The sequence below is a fragment of the Lynx rufus genome, unplaced genomic scaffold, assembly GCF_022079265.1.
Source record: "Lynx rufus isolate CCGP_SWC_20201006 ecotype Redwood Valley unplaced genomic scaffold, mLynRuf1.p SCAF_10, whole genome shotgun sequence".
Classification (NCBI taxonomy): Eukaryota; Metazoa; Chordata; class Mammalia; order Carnivora; family Felidae; genus Lynx; species Lynx rufus.
In genome coordinates this window covers 1,310,266-1,331,510 of record NW_025814824.1, presented here as the reverse complement: position 1 = coordinate 1,331,510, position 21,245 = coordinate 1,310,266, and the positions used below count along the sequence as shown (strand labels likewise).

Here is a 21,245-nt window from a genome sequence, read left to right as displayed (position 1 = left end):
CCCGGCCGCCGAGCGGCCTCTACGTCAGCGCCCCGGGTGGCGCCGCCTCCGCCCGCCGGCCTGGGCCGCCGCTCCCGCCGAGGGAAGGCGGGCCGGGGACCGCGGGGAGAAGGTGGGCCTGGGGGGTTCCCTCCTGGGGAGGAGGAGGGCCGGTGGGATCTGTCGGGGAGAAGGTGGGCCGGAGGACTCCTCTGGGGGAGTAGGAGAGCCGGAGGGACCCTGCCGGGGAAACGGTGGGCCGGGGGACCCCTCTGGGGGAAGAGGAGTGGGGGATACCTGCCGGGGAAACAGTTGATCAGTGGACCCCTCTGGGGTGAGAGGAGGGCGGGGAGACCTGCCGTGAGAAGGTGGGTCAGGGGACCCCTCCTGGAGAGAAGGTGGGCCGGGGGAATCTCTCCGGGGGAGGAAGAGGCTCGGGGAGACTTCTCTGGGGGAGAGGAGGGCAGGGGGACCTGCCGGGGATGTGGGCCGGGAGACCCCTCCCGGAGAAAAGATGGGCCTGGGGACCCCTCCGGGGGAGGGGGGAGTACCTGCTGGGGAAACAGTGAGCCGGGGGACCCCTCTGGGGGAAGAGGAGGGTGGGGGGACCTGCCGGGGAGAAGGTGGGCCAAGGGACCCCTCCCGGAGAGAAGGTGGGCCAGGGTGAAGGAGGGCAAAGGGACCCCTCTGGGGGAGAAGGTAGGCTGGAGATCACTCTGGGGGAGAAGGTGGGCAGGAGGACCCTCCAGGGAAAAGGTGGGAGCCTCTGGGTGAAGGCAGGCCCGGCTTCCTCTGAGAAGGTGGTCAGGGACCCCCACCAGCAGAGGGACAGGGGGCAGCTGGGGTTTCCTCCTGTTTCTTCCTTCCTGCTCCCTTTCCCCCTGATTCCTGGGAACAGCTAGCCCTCCCACACAGGATCCTTGACTCTCCTGTTGCCGAGCCCCTAGAGGACAGATTTCTGGGGAGCCAGGAGCACGCTGGCACAGGTCAGCTCTGTAAAGGGAGTGATCACCTAGAATTTGAGCCCCCTTCCCTCCTCCCCCAAGGAGCCCCCAGGCCTCCAGTCCAAGTCAGGATTATGGAGCCCTGCTGGTGGCTTCAGGACAGCAGGGGCTGGAGGCATGGGCCAGAAGTGCCACTGCCTTGCCCTGGGCCCTGCAGCCTCACCTGAGTGGTCAGGGTCTGTGGTGCGTGGGGGAAGGGCCAGCTCTGAGGGCTCCTTCCTCCCCGCCTTCTGGAAGCCAGCCCTCTCCTGCCCGCTCCCAGCTGCATCCATGTGCTGTGGAGTGAGGAGTGAGGGGCCAGGGGCCAGTAGGTGTTCCCTGCCCTGAGCCTCCTCCTGGGGGATGCTGGCCACCTCAAGCACAGAATGCCAGACTGGAGGGAAAGCCAGGTGCAGGCCCCTCACAGCAGCACCCCTGACAGGTGCCCAGCTGAGGCCTGCAGCCCCTCAGGGCACCTGGCCCACGTGCCAGCAGTTCATCTGAAGTCCTCCCTCCTCTGGAGGCCAACCTGCTGTGCCAGCTGCCCCCTGGCCTCCCGCCCGGGCAGGTGCGCCCGCCTTAGCAGGGAGGCACCAGCCAGCAGAAGCTGGGGGAGGGGAGAGGGACAAGGTCACTCTGCCACTGCCCCCACCTCGCTAAGCTCGACCTCAAGTCCTTCCCACCCGAACTGCAGTGGTTGCCCTTCCCCTCTGGGGTCCTTCCTCCTGGAGATGGTGCGGAGGGCTCTGGGAAGCACTGTCCCCCACCAACACCCTGGTGGGGGTCAGTTCAGATAAGCGGTGCCCGGCCTGCAAGTCCGGCTGGCCTGGGCCCTGCTGAGTGACCATCCCCTACAGCAGTACTGGGACGCTCAAACCCGAAGTGCCCACCTCCACCCACTTGTGGTCCAGTGTGGTCAGAAGCTTCTGGAGGCCACTGTGGTGCAGGGCCTCACCCAACACTTCCCCGTCCTTGTCTGCGAGCACAGTAGTTACCAGTGTGTGTCAAGCACTGACCAGGTGCCATGCCCTGTGCTTGGTTCCCCACAGACTCCGGCAGTGCCTGGGACGTGCTCAGCATCAGCTCTAGGCGGTGACCACTCCACCCTCCGCACTTGCAGGGACACTTCGGCACTGCCGCTCCACAGACAGGTATACAGGACCAATGGGAGTCCCGGGGAGGGGGGGGACTCCTGCCATTCTCCAGAAAACGCAGGCTGGAAGCAGTGAAATGCCTCCCAGAGGAGGCAGCTGGCTGACCAGGGGGAGGAGCGGGCTGGGAGCCCAGACTCCCCCAGGCGCCTGGCCCTCCTGCCCTCCTGGTCTGTACGTGTCCACGGCCTCTGCGTGTGTCCGCAGAGATGCTTTCCTGTTACTCCAGGCTGTTCGGACGCTGTGGGCCAACTCCAGACGAAAGTAAGGGCCCACGTGGGTCCCAAATGCTCCTTTGTTGGGCTTCCCCATTCTCACCCCCCAGAAAGCCCTCCTTTTCTGAGTCCTCACTCATTGTGCGTTGAGCGCCTGCTGTGTTCGCAGTTTGGTAGCAGTCCCAACTCCTGTGCGGCTCCTTTTGCTGTCAAGGGGGACAGTGACACACGCCCCACAGTGCCCTGGGGACCCAGGCCTGGAGCAGGCCAGGTCACACAGGGAGGGGGAGCACCAGGGGCTGGACTCAAGGCCCCAGGAAGCAGGGGCAGTGGCCTTGAAATGAGGCGTCCCCCAAGCTCTGGCCCTTTCACATGGTCTGCTCTTTGCCTCCACGCCCACCGGGTCCACCCCACTCCTGAGTCTGTGTCTAAGCGTCAAGACCACCACCCACCCGAGTGGCCAGGGATGCTGCTGGGGTAAGAGGATGGGCTCCCCAGAAGCATGCCCCCCCACCCTCCACCCTGCTGCTCCAAGGAAGCACAGCCACAGCACGCACCCCGCATCCCCCAGCCAGTCCCAAGCGTGAGACACGTATTATTCACCTTATTGCCCAATGGAAAAACAGCACGTTCCAGGACCTGCTGATTCACTCCCTCTCGACAAAATATACTGAACGCTAGCGCAGGCTTTTCTTTTAATTGTGGTAACATGCACAAGATGAAACGTACCATTTTGACCATCTCTGAGTGTACGGTTATGTGGCATGAAGTAAGTTCACACTGTTTGCAGCCGCCATCATGCACCTCCGCCAAGTTTTTCACTGTCCCACCAGTAAACACTAACCCCCATCACTACTCCCCCAGGCCCAGGCACCCACCAGCTACTTCCTGTCTCTATGAACTTGACCACTGTAGGGACCTCAGATAAGTCCGTGGAATCCTACAGTATTTGCCTTCTTGTGACTGGCTTACTTCACCTGGCATCATGTCTTCGAGGTTCATCCATGTTGTAACATGTGAGAGTTCCCTTCCTTTTTAAGACTGTTATTTCATTGTATTTATAATCCATGTTTGATTTCTCCATTCATTGTTGAAGGACACTTGGGTTGTTCCCACGTTTTGGATGTTGTGAATAATGTTGCTATGAATGTGGGTGTGCAAATATCTGTTCGTGTCCCTGCTTTTACTTCTTTTGTGTGTGTACCCAGAAGTGAGATTGGTGAATCATATGATAATTCTATTTTTAACATTTTTAAGAACCATGTCATTTTCCACAGCTGCTGCACCATTTTATATTCCCACCAACAGTGCACAAGTGTCCCAATTTCTCCACATCCTCACCAACACTTGTTATTTTCTGTATGTATGTGTGTGTGTGTGTGTGTACATGTGTTGATTATAGCTGTCCTAAAGTGGATGAAGTGATATCTCATTGTGGGTTTTTTTTTTTTGAAGTAAAAATTCTTAATTTCTCAATGTATAGTTCAATATGCTAGTTTTTGATGGCAAAAATTTGGTTCCATTGAAACTCTGATCACTGTGGTTTTGATCTGCATTTCCCTAATGACTGATGATGTTGGGGATCTTCTCATGAGTTTATTGGCCATCTGTACATCTTCTTTGGATAAATGTCTATTTGAGCCCTTTCCTTATTTTGATTTGGGTTGGGTTTTCTTGTTGTTGAATTATAGGAGTTCTTTATATATTCTGGATACTAATCTCTTATCAGATTGGTGATTTGCAAATGTTCTCACATGCTGTCAGTTGTCCTTGCACTCCATGATGATGTACTCTGATGCACAGACGGTTGTAATTTTGAAGAAGTCAGGTTCATCTATTTTGTTTTCTTTTGTTGCCCTTGCATTTTGATGTCACATCCAAAAAACCATTGCCAAATCCAATGTCATGAAGATTTCATCCTGTGTTTCCTTCCAAGATTTTTATAGGTTTAGGTTTAGGCTTTTGATCCATTTTAAGTTAATTTTTGAGTTGGGGTAAGGGTCAATGTCATGCTTTTGCAGGTGGACATGGAGTCTTCCCAGCACCATTTGTTGAAAGCACTGTCCTTTCCTCATTGAGTGATCATGGCACCCTTGTCAAAATCATTTGACCATGTGGGCAAGGGGTTATTTCTGGGCTTCTTATTGTCTTTCATTGGTCTGTATGTCTAACCTTATACCATACTGTGTTGGTTTCTGTAGCTTTGTAGGAAGTTTCAGAATCAGGAAGGGTGAAACTCGAAATTTGCACTTCTTTTTCAGGACTGTTTGGGTTCTTCCAGGCCCCTTTATGAATTTGAGGTTATGAATTTGAGAACTGGCTTCTCCACTTCTGCAAAAGGGACTATGATAATTTTGACAGGGATTTCATTGAATCTGTAGATCATTTTGGGCAGTACTGCCATCGTAACAATATTAGTATTCTGATCCATGAACATGGGATATTTCCACTTATTTGTCTTCTTTAATTGCTTTCAGCAATGTCTTACAGTTTTCAGCATACAAGTCTTTTATCTCCTTGGTTAAACTTACCCCTAGGTTTTTGGGTTTTTTTAATGTTATTGTAAATGGAATTGTGTTCCTGATTTCCTTTTGAGATTGTTTATTTTTAGTGTTTGGAAACAAAACTAATTTTTTAGTGTTTATTTAGTTATCCTGCAACTTTACAGGATTAGTTTCATAACTTTGAATTTACTAGTTCTAACAGTATTTTGTGGAATCTTTAGAGTTCCTAAGTCTTTTTGATTTTACGTAACGTCTTGTTATCTATGAACAGAGATAATTTTACTTCTTCCTAATTTGGATGCTATTTGCTTGTTTACGCAGGTATGTCTGGGTGCTCCTGCTAGAACTCCCAATACTGTGTTGGGTAGAAGTGGTGAAAGTGGCAGTGGCATCTTTCTCCTTTCTGACGTCAGGGGAAAAGTTGTTTTGGGTTTTGGGCATGTGTTTGTGATATATATATATTTTAATCTTTTCACCATTAAGTATGTTTGCTTTGGGCTTTTCATCTGTGGCATTTACTATGCTGAAAAAGTTTCTATTTCTAATTTCTTGAATTTTGAGACAGGGAGTGTGCATGCAAGTGGAGGAGGTGCGAAGAGAGAAGGCAGAGAGAGAATCCCAAGCAGGCTGTGCCCTGCCAGCACAGAGCCAGACTTGGGGCTCATACTTACCATCTGTGAGATCATGGCCTGGGCTGAAATCAAGAACCAGATGCTTAACTTACTGAACCACCCAGGTGCCCCCCTATGGAGGATTTTTATCATGAAAACATGTTGAATTTTATCAAATGCTTTTTCTGCATCAGTTGAGATGATCCTGTGGGTTTTTCCCCCTTTGTTGGTGTGATGTCTCACCCTGATTGATTTTGAGACTGAACCATCCTTGCATTTCAGGAACAAACTCCATTTCATCAAGGTGTAGAATCTTTTTAACACGCTGGTGAATTTAGTTTCCTGGAATTTTGCTGAGAATTTTGCATCAAGGTTCATGAGGGATACTGTTTTGTAGTTTTCCTTTTTTGTTTTTTTTTTTTTTTTTTTTTTTTTTATGTAGGCTCCACACCTAATGTGGGGCTCAAATTCATGACCCTGAGATCAAAAGTCACATGTTCTACCAACTGAGCCAGCGAGGTACCCCTGTTTTGTAGTCTTCTTGTAGAGTCTTTGTCTGGCTTTGGTATCAGGGCAATGCTGGCTTCAGAGAGTGTCAGGAAGCATTCCCTCCTCTTCAACATTTGGGAAGAATTTAAGGATTGCTGTTAATTTTTCCCTAAATGTGTGGTAAAATTCACCAGCCATCTGGTCATGGGCTTTTCTTTTTGGGAGGCTTTTGATTATTGACTCATTCTCTGTAATAATTACAGGTATATTAAGATGTCCTGTTTCTTTGTAATTCAGTTTGGGCAGGTTGCGGGTTGTGTGTGTGTGGGTTTGTCCACTTCATCTAGGTTGTCCAATGTGTTGGTGCACAACTAGTGTAGGTTTTAAAGCTGTGAACCAGGTAGACGCGTCCCACCTCCCAGGAGTTCATATGGCAGAGATGACAGACAGGAGACACTAGTTCAAGGCTGGATGTGTGCTTTGGTGACACATGAAGCAATCTGGTGAATGTCAAGAGAGTTCTAAGAGGAGGCCCTTGGGAGACCTGATCCAGAACCCAGTGAAGTGAACAGTGACCCATGGGAACTTTGGGAGCCTTCTGGGTTTTTCTGATAGCTATGAGAGTGCCCTTCTGTTGACTATCGTGAGGATGGCCCTGTGATGTTTTGAAGCAATGAGTTTATAGACCAAAGCCCCTCTGCCAAATAACCATATAATTTACATTAAGGGTGCTATTAACAAAACACCAGAACAAGACAAGACAAACGGGCCACTCTGGGAAAACCAACACCAGGGTAACACTTATATAACCCATGCTGGGGTCAGTCATGTCTGAAGAGATGGATATGCACAATGGCCAGGAGTGGACATGGTGTGACGAGGTCTGGGAGGTCTGCTCCTGTGCCTCCAGCTGTTTGCCACATGAGCTGCTGGTGCCTTCTGGGCACACCAGGCCAAGGCCATCCCAGACACCACCCTTAAGTGGCTCGAGCTCTGCCTGAGTAATTTCCAGCCAGCCCCCAGGTGGCCCCTCATAGAGTCTCCAAGACCTCACCTGCACAGTCCAGCCCACAGCACTGGGTAAAGCACCTAGTACAGAGCCTGTTTTGGTCCATCTGTGGGTCCGTGAGGCCCCTGCCGCCCGCCCCCCGCCCCCCCGCCCCGGCTGTGGTAGGGACAGGAGCGGAGGCCCAGCAGCCAAGGGTCCTGGGGCTGGAGGGAAGCAACCTGTGCAGAGCTCACTCTGCCAGGTGAGGGTAAGCAGTAAAGGGGAAAGGACAGTAAACAGGCATTCTCCAAAGAATCAGCGGGAGAATAAGATCGCTGGAAGGGAGAACCGCTCCTGCAGGGAGCGCATCAGGAAGGAGCTCGTGTCCTCATGCCTGCCCACAGGCCTGGGAGGAGACAGATGACAAGGAGGGATGCCCATTTTCCTGTGACACTGGCCCAATGCTGAGGGTTAAGCCACCTTCCAGGGGCCAGCAGCACCCTTCTCCCCTCGTTGGTGGGTTCTCTCTATACACTGCTTCCTGAGCCCAGCCTCGCCCTGCAGACCCCCGTCCCCCCAGTCCCCTCCCTGTTTTATTTCCCGTGTTCTTACCTGATACGGCCTTGCTTGTACACACCTGTCCTGCGCCCCGAAACGTGAATAGGCGCGGCCCCTGCGGCCCTGAACGGCAGGTGCGCGGGGTTCATCCGCGCTAGGCCGGCGGGGGCACAAGGACCAGGTGTGAACAGGTGTGTCCGTATGCGTACATCACTAGGGGTTTTCTGTCCTTTCTGTGCACCGGCAGTGTTTGAAACTCTACAATAGACATACTACGTTTGAAACACACGAGATCTGTAAGAGCTCTTTCACAAAAGAAAACAAAAAACGGTGAACCAGAATGCGCGACCAGCGGCGGGGTGAGCGACGCGGGCCGCCGCGGGGCGTGGACGGTGCGCACGCACTACCAGCGCAGGTGGAGAGGAGGCCGGAAGGGCTCACTGCTCCGCCCCGAGCTGTCCCAAGCACAAGCCGGAAGCACTCACGGCCCCGCCCCGCGCGCAAGCCGGAAGCGGGCCACGGCCCCGCCCCGTTCTAAGCACAGGCCGGAAACGGCCCCGCCTCTCGCACAAGCCGGAAGCGTCTACGACCCTTTCCCGAACCGCGCAGAATCCGGAAGCCCTCACGGCACCGCTCTGCGCCGTCCAGCGCACAGGCCGGAAGCAACTCGCGGCCCCGCCCCGCACAGAAGCCGGAAGCGCACACGTCCTTTTCCCGCCCCGCGCAGAGGCCGGAAGCGCTCACGGCCCCGCCCCAACCCGCCTGAAGCTGGGGCCGGAAACAGTGGCGGCTGCGTCCCTCCCCTTGTATAGACCGGAAGCGCCCAGCTCCTCAGACTGGGGAGGTGGATTTCTGTCCCGTTTCTCTAAGCCCCGCGGCGGGGCTTGTCCCCATTGCTGCCGGCGGTGCGACCCTAGGGACGCCACAGCTGCGGGCGGTCAGAGTCGTGTGGCCCCCGCAGGGTCGGCCCTGGAGGGTGGTGGGCCCAAGGGCGCGAGGTGCACACGGAGAAAACCACAATGAAGGGTGGGTCTGGTCAGTAGGGACAGTAATGCACGTGCTTCTATCGGGATCTGGTGCGTTTCTTCCTTGGGCTGCTTTCTCCACGTTCAGTCCCGCTTCCCAGCATGGGGACGAGGATGACAGCGCGAGTCCCTTCGGGCTGGAGACCGGAACCCCCTCGCAGAACAGTTTTGAGTTGCACTCACTCCAGCGAGCTCTCAGGCAGCTGTTGAGCTTTTTAATTATGTAAGTCCACTCTCCCACTGCCCCTCGCCCCCGACACACGCGTGGACTCAAAGTCAGGATCCCCAGACCTCGTCCTCGCACCGAGAAGGCCTGGTGCCTGCGGTAGCGGTCCCAACTTGAATTAAGTCTCAGTAACATCTGTTGCTACAAGAAATTTAAAAGCGACACCGTACTTTATACTAAAAGAATAAAGATTTTTATTAAGCATTGTAAGTTGCATTCAATAGCCTTCGATACACCACGCCACAACCCACCTACAATCAGTCAGACCCAACAGCAGTTCATTCTTGCACAATCCATGAGTTAGGGCAGAACTCCCTTCAACTTACAGTAAGATCCTACTCAGGTCTTGCGGGCAGGGATTGGGGAATTACATCTCATTTCTGATCACTAATGTGTGATGAAGAGCATCAGGAGAATTATATGAAAACGAATAAGAAGTGATTCTGATTTCAAAGTACATTGTTTGGAAACATTAACAAAAACATCAAAATGATATAAGTATACCTGCTTCTACTAAATTCTTGATGGGAAAGTTCTCAAGAACAAGCAATTTGTTTCCTGCTACAGAAGGGGGGGTTGTTTTTTTTGTTTTTTTTTTTTTAAGATCAAAGGGATTTTTTTTTTGTTTTTCACAGAATTTCATATTTTGCTAATATGAAGGCATAAAACAGCAACAAAGAACAATAATGCATACAGCAGTGAATACACCAGGGTAATGTTGATATTTGAAACAGCTAGATAATTTTGGGGGGGTTTTAGAATAAATGCAACAGAGGTCAATAATCACAAAATTTTAAGGTTAGAGCAAGATCAGTCAGTGACTAAACAGAGTTAACATCTTTTATAGGACTATTACTGATTATTAGCATTTTGTTTTGCAAATGGGCACATACTGGTAAGAATGGAAGGACAATAACATGCATAATATTAACTACACACTTTAAAAATTATGAACCATGCAGAAGGTTAGCTCAAGTAGTAGCACTAATGGTCTACATCCGATTCAAAACCACATAGTTCATTGATCACAGATGCATGGTATTAAGTCACGAAAAGTTTCAGAACACATTGTGTTGATTTTGAAAGGTCATTTGCATCTTCTATGATTTCAACTTTATCTCCATTTAACTTGCTTGTAAAGTAAGTATGATGTACTGCATATTTAAAATCAGCAGAACGGCAATATTACTCTATAATTTTTTAGTTTTGATAGTTGCACTTTTTTTTTTTTAACACAAAAGAACCACATCAACAGTGATGAGATTTAAGTAAGAAAGAAAAACCGTGGTGTGCCTTATTTCTTTCATAATCATAAAATCAAAGCCTTAGACAAAGCTTCCTTGTGAACAGTAATGCAAAATCAAAGATAATGGCATACATATGGTGCCAAATGCTAAAAATGATATTTTAAGCTATATATACTTAAAGACTGCCAAAATTTGTTTTCTTTATAGTTCAAGAAACACAACTATAGGCTTTTGTCATAACCAGTTTAAACTTTGTGTGTACTTCATTTTAAGTGTGGGAGTCAAATGCTCTTCATTTTCTTTCTCTCTTTTTGTTTTATTGTAGCATTTTGACTACAACTGGTTAAAACTAAAAATGTGTTGTTTAAATCTCTGATATCAAAGAGGGATCCGAATTTCCAAAGTCCTCATTTTTCTCTTACGGAAAGGAAAAAATGTACATAACTGTAGGCTCTCTTTCTCTCCAGATATTCCTGAATCCTACCCTTCCAGCATCCTTCACCCTCTATAAAAAATAAGTTTACTCTTCTTTCTTTAAGACAGCAGCCTCCAGAGCATCAGCTCTGCGGCAAGCACTGTCTGTACTTAGTGCATTTAAGTGAGGATTTGTATTGCACGTCTTAGAGTCATTGTTCAAGGCACTTTCCGAGTGGCTGGGGGCCCTGGCATCGCCCGCGCTCCCGTTCATCTGGGGAGCAGGCTTCTCCTCAGCCACCGCTCCGTTTTCAGCCAGGGACCCATCTGAAGACACGGCAGACGACTTGGATTCCCCGGATCTTGACTTCAGTTCTTTGGCCACTTCTTCTGCTGAAGCAGCATAAGGAGGCTTGCCCTGGTCAAAATCAAGGATAACAAGCAATAAGGCAGCTGTGATACACAGTGGGAGAAGGGACGCCTATGGAGGCCTGTGCTTCAGGTTCAACAGCACAGTACACTGCATGGGTGTGTTCCTCACGCTTTCTACTCTCTGCTCTATACCTTCTCTTAATCCTCTGTGGTCTGTACAGTCCGTTACTCTACACTCTCTATACCTCTATATGCTCCAGTCTGTATTTTTCACAACCTGTGTATATACTTTATAGGCTATGTACTGTATATATTTGATAGTCTGTATTCTCTCTGTACTCCATACTTGAATCTACATTCTCTGTAATCTGTGTAATATATATTCTCTCTCTCTATAGTATCACCTATGTACTCTATAGTCTATAGTTTGCATCATCTACATACTCTAGTGTATACATTCTAAGCTCTATACTGTCTACACTCTATACTTTCCACAGTCTATGTACAGTCCACATACTCTCCACAGTCTGTGTACTCTGTACTCTGGTCTGTACTCTCCATAGTCCACAGTCTACGTACTCTCTGTGGTCTGTGTACTCTGTACTCTCATCTATACTCTCGTAGTCCATAGTCTACATACTTTCTACGCCCCATACTCTCTATGGTCTGTGTACTCTAGTCTATACTCTCTGTAATCCAGAGTCTACATACTCTCTAGGCCCCATGCTCTCCACAGCCTGTGTACTCTGTACTATGGTCTATACCCTCCGTGGTCCAGTCTATATACTCTCTATGCCCCATACTCTCTACGGTCTGTGTACTCTGTACTCTCGTCTATACTCTCCGGGTTCCACAGTCTACATACTCTCTATACTCCATACTCTCTATGGTCTGTGTACTCTATACTCTCCATAACCTGAACAGTCTACGTATTCTCTATGGTCTGTGTGCTCTAGTCTATACTCTCTGTAGTTCACACAGTCTATCTACTCTCTATAATCTGTTTATTCTGTACTCTAGTCTATACTCTATACTCTTAACACACTCTGTTTTGCTTCTGACTGACCTGCAGCTGGCAAAAGCTGGTCTCAGCAGGTTCGTCCTGGGGCCCCTTCCCTCCACTTCTCTGTAGTTAATATCCTGACCTTGCAGTAGACCCCACTTGAAGAGGTCTACCTAATCCTTCTGGACAGCACCAAGTCATCTATGCTAACACCGCTCCTCGATACGTCCTCTCTGAAATTACAAACCACCATCCTCACTACGTGTCCACCAACAACTTACAGATCCATCTGTCGCGGGCAGTGGGAGGCCCATTTCTACTGGAAAATGGAAGCAAACCTAAGTCCTCTCTGGACAACCCAACAAGAAACAAGTCTAAGCTGATAATCACCAGGTGTGTTTGTGACCTATCTCTTCTGAACAGGTCTCCCTGCTCCTCTTAACAAACTTAAAAGTAATTCTACAAAAAATGAACTTTTGGAGTGAAAGACAAGACCTCTCGGTAAGAGACGAGGAAGACAGCCCGAGATCTTTCAGCTGTTTACATCTTAGACTGTGGGTTTCTCAGCCTGGCACCTCGACATTGTAGACCTGGTAATTCTGTCACGGGCCGTCTTGTGTGTTGCAGAGTGGTGGGCATCGCTGGCCTCTCCCCAGAAGACACCAGAAGCACTTGCACACTGAGCTATGATGATGATCAACAATGTCCCCAAACAAAGCCAATGGCCCTTGGGGCCAACATCCCAGGGCTGAGAACCACTGCTGGAGGCGGACTCAGTGCTGAAGGAAACCTTAACGGTCTTACCCTTATGTGGTCATTTTTCAGTGAAGAAACTGAGACCCAGAACAGGAAAGCTGCCTTTCAAACCACAGATGGCAGGGTGTCGGGTGCCTCTAGTCCTCCCTGCTGAGAACCAGGGTTTTTGCCTGGTTACAAATGAAGGCCCTCTCTGCTCAGCCAAGTGGGGCTGGAGATATGTGTTACCCTCGCCTTGGGGATGCCTTGTCTCACACCAGTGGTCCCTGCGTTTGTTCCCCTCTGGGCTCCATTCCCACAGGTCTTCTCACTTCAGTGCTCAATCCCAGAGTTCGGAAATATGCATGTAAACCCTCCCCCAAGTCAACACTACTGCCATTTTCTTGGAATCCTGAGAAAAGTTAAAATATATAAGAGGACAAAGCAGGGGGAAATAACACTGAAGATTTCAAGTACTTGCTCAGACCTCTAAGCCCTCAGTCTCGGAGGGGAAAGCCCACCGGCCGCTACACAAAACGCCTGAAGCAGGATCTCCAGGGTGCCAACACAAAAAAGTAACTCAGAATTGTTTTTCTGAGGATACACAAGGACCCAGGAATTCATTCCCAGGTATGTACCCAAGAGGAATGAAAACATATGTCCACACAAACACCTGAACACAACCACTGTAGTTAACAATACTCTGTTGCATATCTGCAAGTTGCTGAGAGATCTCAAAGGTTCTCCTCACAAGAAAATAAGTTTTTGTAACCATTTGAGGAGATGCATGTTAACGAGACTTCCCGTGGTGATCATCTTGCAATGCATACAAATACAAATCACTATGCTGCACCCAGAACTAACATGATGGTATATATTGATTACGTCTCAGTAAAGCTGGAGGAAAACCCGAACCTATGTATGTATGTTCACAGCAGCATTACTCATAACCAAAAACGTGCAAACCACCTGAATGCCCAGCAACTGGTAAATGGATAAAGTGAGCCTCGCCCTCAGTGGAGCCCTCACAGCAATCCCGAGGACCCAAGGGCCAGTGGCGCCACGACAGGTGCGCATACAAGACAGGCACAGAGCAAGTCCATACACAGCAAAACAGATCCGTGGCCGCTGGGGGCTGGGATGTGGCTGCAACTGAGTAAGGGGTTTCTTCTCGGGTGATGAACGTTCTGGAATTGGCGGTGTCCCTGCATGACAGTGAGGACAGGCCGCACTGTACTTTCTAAGCAGGTGAGCTGCATAGTAGGTGAGTTCTATCTCAAAAGAAGAAGACATCAAAGGGAGTCAAGAATGTGCCAAACACTGGCGACAGACACAAGACTAGCTCAACAGGAACCACCAGAGATGAAATCAAAGCAAAGAAGAACAACAGAAATGAAAACCCAGTAATTCAAGAAAAGCTTCTGATGTAAGACAAGATATGAAACTGTGTTTAGAAAGAACACGTTGTGTGCTGAGTGCACCGGCCCAGAATGACCAGCAGCGGGGTGCATCACGAAACCTTGGCAGAGAAACAAAAACAATTTGGGCATCTAGGCCAAAACCGCGAATGTCTTCTGAGGGAAAGACAATTCAATTATTAGCGGTCTTTGACACAAAGCTTATGACAGAAGAAAATGACAATATACGTGAGACGCATGAGAAGGAGGTATGAGCCACCACTTTCAACTGTTAGGAAAGCAAAGTGCTTCTGAACGTCCCCTGGTTTCTGTGAGGTCCTGCCTGTGGAGTCCCCTGAGGAGAGCCTGGAGGGACAAGGCCGGCGGGCAGGGGACGCGGGTCCACAGAGGCCAGGCCAATGAGGCGTGGGTGGGGTGGTGGGTGGAGGCTGCACGCTGGGACAATGCAGCGGATAACCGCACAGCTACTGTCACAACGAGAGCTGGGGGGAGAACAGGGTGAGTTTGTCAACACCGTGACTGCCCGTGGACGAAGCCAAGGGCCAGCCAGGGGCACTCTGACTCTAACTTAACGAGCCCCGGTTCTCAGGGTGGAAGATACTAGACATGGACACGAACAGTAAAGTTTAAATCAAATTCCTGAAGTCTTCAATTTGATTCAGAAGAGTCGCTATAAATTCTTGAGATAAAAACAGCGGCATCCACATGCATATTCCCCTGTGCGTGTGGTACACAAGAGTGTGCAGCAGCACAAGCATGTGCGGGGCTGAGTGCCTGGTGCACGCGAGTACACGTATCTCCTCTAGCCCTGTTCACAGAGAAGCCCAGAAACAGTGATTCAGCATGAGGAAAGGACATGTAGATGTAACATCAGAGATGTAAGTAAAAGCCCTCAGTTTAAATTGGGAACGTCAGTGTGAATTTATGAGGATTTTATCTTTAAAGAAAAAGACAATAAAAAGCTCGCATGTCGTGTGTTCATGCATGAAGACCAGGACTGCATGTCCAGGTCTGTGCTCAGAGAACACTAGGAACAGTCACTGGCCCTCCAGCACTCAGGGTGCCCAGACGGTGGTTTTCAAATGCCATTTCCCACTAAAGAGACCAAGGAATCGAGAGAAATGTGGTGGTTCTGCTGGGCCGGGCGATGCCCACAGAGAAAGCCACCGCAGACCAGAGGCCACGCAAAGGGCCTGTGGCCAAGGGCAGCAAGGTATCTGTCCTGCAAGCACTGTAATACTCAGGTACCAAATGGGAGCCAATGGGAAGCGTCTCTTTACAAAAACACCCCAATAAGTAACGAAAAAGAAATGATGCAACAAGACTATCTCCAGCGAATGAATGGATCCAGCCTGTGACACATCGAAGGGTCCCAATGTGCAGAAGCAGACACTCGTGCCCCTGACAAAAGCACGCAGGTCCACCTCAGTCCTGCCACAGGCGCAGACCGGTGCAGAGTCTAGCTCAGTGCCCAGACCCACTACCAGGATGCAAGAAAGAAAAGGTCAGGTCATAGGGGGGCAGCCCGCTCAGCACACGCTCGGCAAGATGCAGAAAGTCTGGGCGTTTGGGCGCAAAAGGCGGTGTTGTCTGTCCTTCCACACACAAAGCAAAGGAGACAGGCATGGGGTCCCCTCCAGTGGACTCAGGGACTTTAAAGATGCAGCAAAATAAAAGACGGTGAGCTCCCCACGGGAACAAGAAAGAGGCCAGGCCACCCAGTTGTCTTGTGTGGTTCCAGTGTCTGTGTTTTACGTGAAAGGCCCCCTTAATCGTACGGGTGATGGCTCCACGAGGGGCTGTCTGTACAGGATGGGCTCCGGGCTGGAGCACAGCACGGGTGCATTCCCCCCCCACCTTATAAACCCGTCCAGAGGCTGAGTGCCTTCAGCTTAAAAGGGCTCAGAAGGCAGAGGAAGGTCAAGGTGAGCCTGGGGAGGGCAAAGTGAGCCGAGCACATGCCCCATCCTGGGGCATGCTGCACTGCAGAGGGGGCTGCCCTTGTACCTGACTCACTAGATGCATTTCATCAACACAGAAGTTCCCAAGGTGGTGAGATCACCTGGTAAAGGCAGGCCAATACATTTCCACACGCGGGCTACTAATGTGGGAGCCAAGGGAGAGCTGGAACATTTGCATGCACAGCACGGGAAGAAATGCACACTTCGATGAAACCTCAAACACAGCAGTAAGGCTGCCTGGCATTTCTAAAAGATCCTTCTCAAGGGGAAATTCATCAGGATCCGTGTCCCAATATGGTCTATCCAAAGTGGGAGGAAACTCCAGCTCGGTCATGAAGATGGGTACGTGATTTTGTCTCCTCACAGGCTCAGCCTTTCAGCGAAGTGCTAGTCAAGACAGTCCAGGAGGAGAAAAAGACGTCAGTTTTCTTCTTAAATCCTGACTGCTATTTACCTAAATAACATTTTAGAATATAACTGCCGCTAACAGCCCCAGAATACTCCCCGGGCAGCAGTGACCAGGAGACCATACTCTTCAGCACCCACGACGCCGGCCACCGTGGGCTGAGGAGTCACAGCCGGCGAGCAAGTGGCGCCACCGCTGCGTCTGCCTTGCGCTCGACAGCTACAGAGAGGCCCCGGCAGACCTTTCTGGACGCAGGCACTGAGCCACCAGCCCGGAGTGAGGCGCCGCTGCCCCATGGATTACCTGAATCACACCCTGGTTTTTATAGCCTCTGCCGTAGTACCGTCCGCCTCTTCCAAACGTTCTGATCACCGGGGTGGAAATAACTCCCCTCGGACGCCTGAACGGATAAAAGAGGACAAAAGCACACAGGCTTGAATCTGTTGAGGCAGCTGGAACATTTAAAACGATGCCGATCCCACGCTGTAGAAAGCACCGGTCTATTAAATAAATCATGGTCACATCGTGGACTTATTTCAAGATCCCAAGAAATCAATCTTAGTTTTTTGGTCCCTATCCAGTGCATTCAATTTGAAAAATAATATACTTCAAAATGCTTTTTTAAATATTAAAAAACTGTTAATTGAATGTGTGGGTAACTATTTAATAATGGCTTAGTTACATAATGCTATATACAATGGAATCTTACATAACCACAATGACATAAAGGAATATATCTAATGATGAAAAAATGTTTCTAATAAACTCATGACTAAAATAAGTAAGAGGCTATTTTCTAATTAACACAAACATGTTTTCACTGTTCAGAACTTACCCTCTTGCTGGTCCTCCAACAGAAACTACCTGTAGGGGGAAAGGCCCGCGGCCCCCACGGCCCCGTCTGCTCCCAGCCCAGTGGCCAACCACGGTGCCGGCTATTTCTAGCTTCCCTCCCTGAGAAGGTATAGGTTGGATTCCTGCACGAAAAATAGACAAAATACATCTTGACAATCAGAGAATTAAAAACAGCAAAAAGAAAAGCGAGCGATTTGTTTTCATTGTGGTTTATATTTCATATAAAGCCCCCTTTTCTGAAGTTTTGTGAAGACTTCTTATTTATTACATAAAGTATCTATGTACATATAGTTTATGGGTTTTAACTGTTGTTGAAAATACACCTGAAAGTCAGACAGAAGTGCTGGCCACTCAGAGAACCCACAACAGCTGATCTGAGTTTAAAATGCAAAATGTGCAAGGCTTTCTGGCTGAAACAGTTCAATAAAGCGTGGCCACTGGGCGCTCACAGCCGGCCTCCTCCCCTACCAACATGGATACCTGCAAACTCCATGTTTTCTCTTTGGGGAACTGCTTCCAAGTTTCCTGCCTTAACCAAACATTACAGAAGTTAACCAGTAAATGTGGCTGTTATTTCTTATTGTTAAATTAAATTAGATTAAATTAAATCAGTGGGGTCACCAACACCACTGTATCAGTAACTTCTATTAACCACCAACAGCCTGCATATTCTAAGGATTTCTGACTTAACTAAGAAAATTCTCAAATATGTAACTGATAGCAAAACTTCTGATAAAACCCAAACAGAATAGAACCTCAAGCTTCCTATCTTCTGGCAGATGGAATGGATTATAATTAAGTCTCCATCATCCAGGTGTTCACCATGACCATTCTAGCTGCCAGACAGCGCTGCCCAATATCCAAATCTACAAGCCTTACATTCCTAGTAGCCACAATGAAATAATACAAAAACAGAATAGGTTTTGATAATTTGTTTTATTTAACCCAATATATCCAAAATAGTATTATTTCAACATGTAACCAATATAAAAACTACTAATTAGATATTCTGTAATCTTTTTTCCATATTAGATCTAAAACTGGGCGTGTATTTTATAGCAAGGTCAAGTGCTCAAGAGCCACAGTGGCCGGTGGCTACTACGCTGGACAGAGCAGAGCTGAGCTCCAGACACAATCTGGGGGAAGTTACAAAGCAGTTCCGCTGGTCATTTCAGCCTACAAAACCACTTCTGACCCTACAACGTCTATAGCCACCACCCTACCCATAGGTTTATCCCAACTGCACGCTGACGTGAGTGTCCAGGCAAGGGGTGCAAGGAGCTGAAGCCGATGGTGAAGCAGAGAACAGGCGTCACTGCACGCTGCACGGCGTGGGCAGGAAGAAAAGCGCCCTGGAAGCTGCAAGAGCCAGTGGGAGGCAGGAGAGGGCATGCGGGGCCGGTGCAGGGGGAGACGGCCCCAGAGCCCCTCTGGGGGCTGCGGTAGCCTGTGCATCTTACTGCTGCAAAAGAGGTCTCCCGCCAACCCCAAGGAACAGGGCTGGAAGAACATTCCTGGGAAGGATAGAAAGCCTGTGCACCCTGAAGTTACTCACAAATGTATCTGAACAGCCCTGTGGTGTGGACCTGATGGCCACGTCTGGCTCTGCGGTCCCAAAATACAGGACGTGTGACAAAACTACAAGTCACAGGCTTTAATTACAGCAAAATCACAAGACTATTATTTCAAAACTAAACGTTAAGTCTTTTTTCTCCCTTGTAAAACCAATACGTACAAGAAGAAAAGCAAAGGGAATTTAAAATAAGCTCATTTATGTATGTGTTATTAGATCTTTCTCAAAAACGTTGCCTACGAAACAAGCTGCGGTCAGTTTCCAAGCCAGGAACTGCTATGGCCTCAGGACCTCCGTCGTCGGGGAAGGAGCCCGCCAACGAGCCCTGTAGGGCAGCCTGCTCCTTTGGGGAGGCGGTGCTGGGGCCGGGCTCAAGGGCTGCGTGGACACCCGCCCGTCCCACTGGAAGGCAGAGACCTGGGGGCGGCCGGGGCCGGGAGCGGGCCTGGCGGGGAGGACGCGGAGGGGGGCCAGGCGGGGCGGCGAAGCTCTAGGAGAAGGCGTGCTGGCATAATTACCGCCCTGCGACTTGCTAGTCCTGCTGCTGTCCCCGCCTGAGAAGGCTCCGCAGTGTCCCGCTGCTGTTGCCACTCGGAAGGCACGGTAAGCGCCTGTCGCTACAGTGTCCCCATAGGGGCCTCCAAAGCCACAGACTCCTGTGGGACCCGGGTGGAGAGAGACGGAGAAGCTGTGAGGAGCAGGTTCTAGGGGAGCCACCGGTGGGCCTCTGGGCAGAACGACCCCATCTCCTTCACCTGCTGTTCCCATACCATTGGCTGCCGGGGCGGGGGGAGGGGTCTCCCAGCCCCTGCTGTCCACACTGGAGCGCGCGTCTGAACCATCCCTGGGGGCAGGGGGTGGCCTTAGTGGAGAGGCCTCCTCTGACCCCACAGGTGAGCAAACCGTAAACCACAAACACAAGCGGAGTTTTCAGCTGTGCCGACCAATCGTAAAATCCAGTCTCTGCAACAGCCTTCGTATTTCCCTCTCTCCCTTACCCGCATCTCTTCGGGGATCTGCGTTTGTCTATGGTGAGGAGCTGATACTGCAAACTTCGTCATGAGCCTGACCATGAACGAGGTTCCAGCACAGCACGACACGGCGCATCCGTCCCCACCACCCCACGGTCCCTCCCGACGTCGCCTGTGCACTCACCTGCAAAGCCCCGCCCACGGCCCTGAGCCGGGGGGACCGGCCCGAAGTGCCGGGGGTACACGGAGGCAGGGTAGAAAGGCAGCGCCGTGGGCGGCGGAAAGGGAAGCGGGTGGCTCTGCCGGGAGAGGTTCAGCCCTTCCAGAATGCTCTGCCGCATCTTCTCCACCTTGGCGGCTTGCTCGGCCTGCAAGTCAAGCGCCGGCACGTGAAAACTCGGTTCACAGAGTTTTGCTCGAATCGAAATGGACAGGAAAGAAGTGAGACCCACCAGCTGCCAGGATGCATGTGCTCTTTTCCCATGAGTCAGTCACGGTCTGTGCAGCCACACTGGGTGCGGTCGGCAAGCACACCGAAAATGCAATCAACGAACACATACCGCCTGCTTCCGTTACATCATGCCCGCAGACGCAACATCAACTTAAGCCACAGCTTTCACCCGATCTCCAGGTGAGGACCATTCACTACCGAAGGTACTAACTGAAAGAGTGGTTTTGGTTCTGGAAGCCAACAGCTGAGCCCAGAGAGGTCCCACTGCAGCGCAGACAATGCCCACCGACCGAGCACTCGGCCAGCTGTGTGCCCCGTGCGGCAGAGAGGGCACCAAGGCCCAGCGACCGTGCTGACAGGGGGCGGGAGGCTGCCTGAGGGGATCACATCACAGTGAACAACATCGCTCCCAAGGATGCGGACAACACAGCTGGTGGGCACCAGATCCACTGTGAAAGAGCCTGTACGACATTCACCCGCAGCGTCTTTTGTTAATAAATATGTAAATTCAAGTAGCAACACCGATCCTTAACCAGAGAATCTGAAAACCTGCTCACCCCACAAATCTGTGCTTATGCTGAGCCTGACCCGAGAGTCACGGCAGCTCGGGCAGAACGTGCCGTCAAAGCCTGAGGCGACTGCAAGAGAACAAGACGGTCTGATGGTGGACCGCACCTTCTGCTCAGGCCAGGACTCCCAACTAATGCGCTCAGTCCTCGCTGTTCATGACTCCACGTCTGTGGACCCACCCGCTTGCTGAAATGTACTTGTAACCCACAATCGTGCCCGAGGCCTCACGCAGAGGGGGCACCGCTTGTTTCAGACTTTACACTGGAAACAAGTGTCCTGTTCACCATCCACTTAGTGCCACAGTTTTCACATTTCTGTGGGTGATTCTCTTTGAAATGGGCCCAAGCACAGTGCCGAGTGCTGGCTCATGTCCCTAAGTGCCAGGTCGTGAGATGTGCCCTGTGGAGACACCGCGTGTGTCCCATGTGCTTTGTTTGGGCTGTTCCAGCGCTGCTGACCGCACGTATAAGGTGAGTAATTTAACAATACAATATGTATTCATCAAGAGGACTTTCAACAGAAACACACATTAAACAAGGA

The 21,245-nt window shown here is 50.3% G+C and overlaps 1 protein-coding gene and 1 long non-coding RNA gene across 4 annotated transcripts in view; one reads left to right on the top strand and one right to left on the bottom strand.

Moving 5' to 3' along the window:
- Window positions 1-616: 616 nt before the first annotated feature.
- On the top strand, window positions 617-8,935 carry LOC124527577 (uncharacterized). The gene is made up of 2 exons (XR_006965924.1): window positions 617-2,113; window positions 7,726-8,935. It is a non-coding gene; the product is annotated as an uncharacterized LOC124527577 (long non-coding RNA).
- The window catches only part of FAM120A (family with sequence similarity 120A), a 96,223-nt gene continuing 83,877 nt past the window's right edge, over window positions 8,900-21,245 (bottom strand). Inside the window, exons 14-19 of one of the 3 annotated variants that reach the window (XR_006965920.1) lie at window positions 19,869-20,052; window positions 19,232-19,369; window positions 17,121-17,262; window positions 16,589-16,685; window positions 15,981-16,266; window positions 10,725-10,808 (exon numbers count right to left, since the gene is read on the bottom strand). Coding sequence is in view for 2 of the 3 variants with exons in the window: in XM_047100632.1 (XP_046956588.1) it covers window positions 10,497-10,808; window positions 16,589-16,685; window positions 17,121-17,262; window positions 19,232-19,369; window positions 19,869-20,052 (873 nt within the window). In the remaining variant the exon portion in view is untranslated. Of the gene's footprint in view, window positions 10,809-15,980; window positions 16,267-16,588; window positions 16,686-17,120; window positions 17,263-19,231; window positions 19,370-19,868; window positions 20,053-21,245 lie in introns of all 3 variants that reach the window. The other 2 variants (XM_047100632.1, XM_047100638.1) reach the window with 2 other exon arrangements.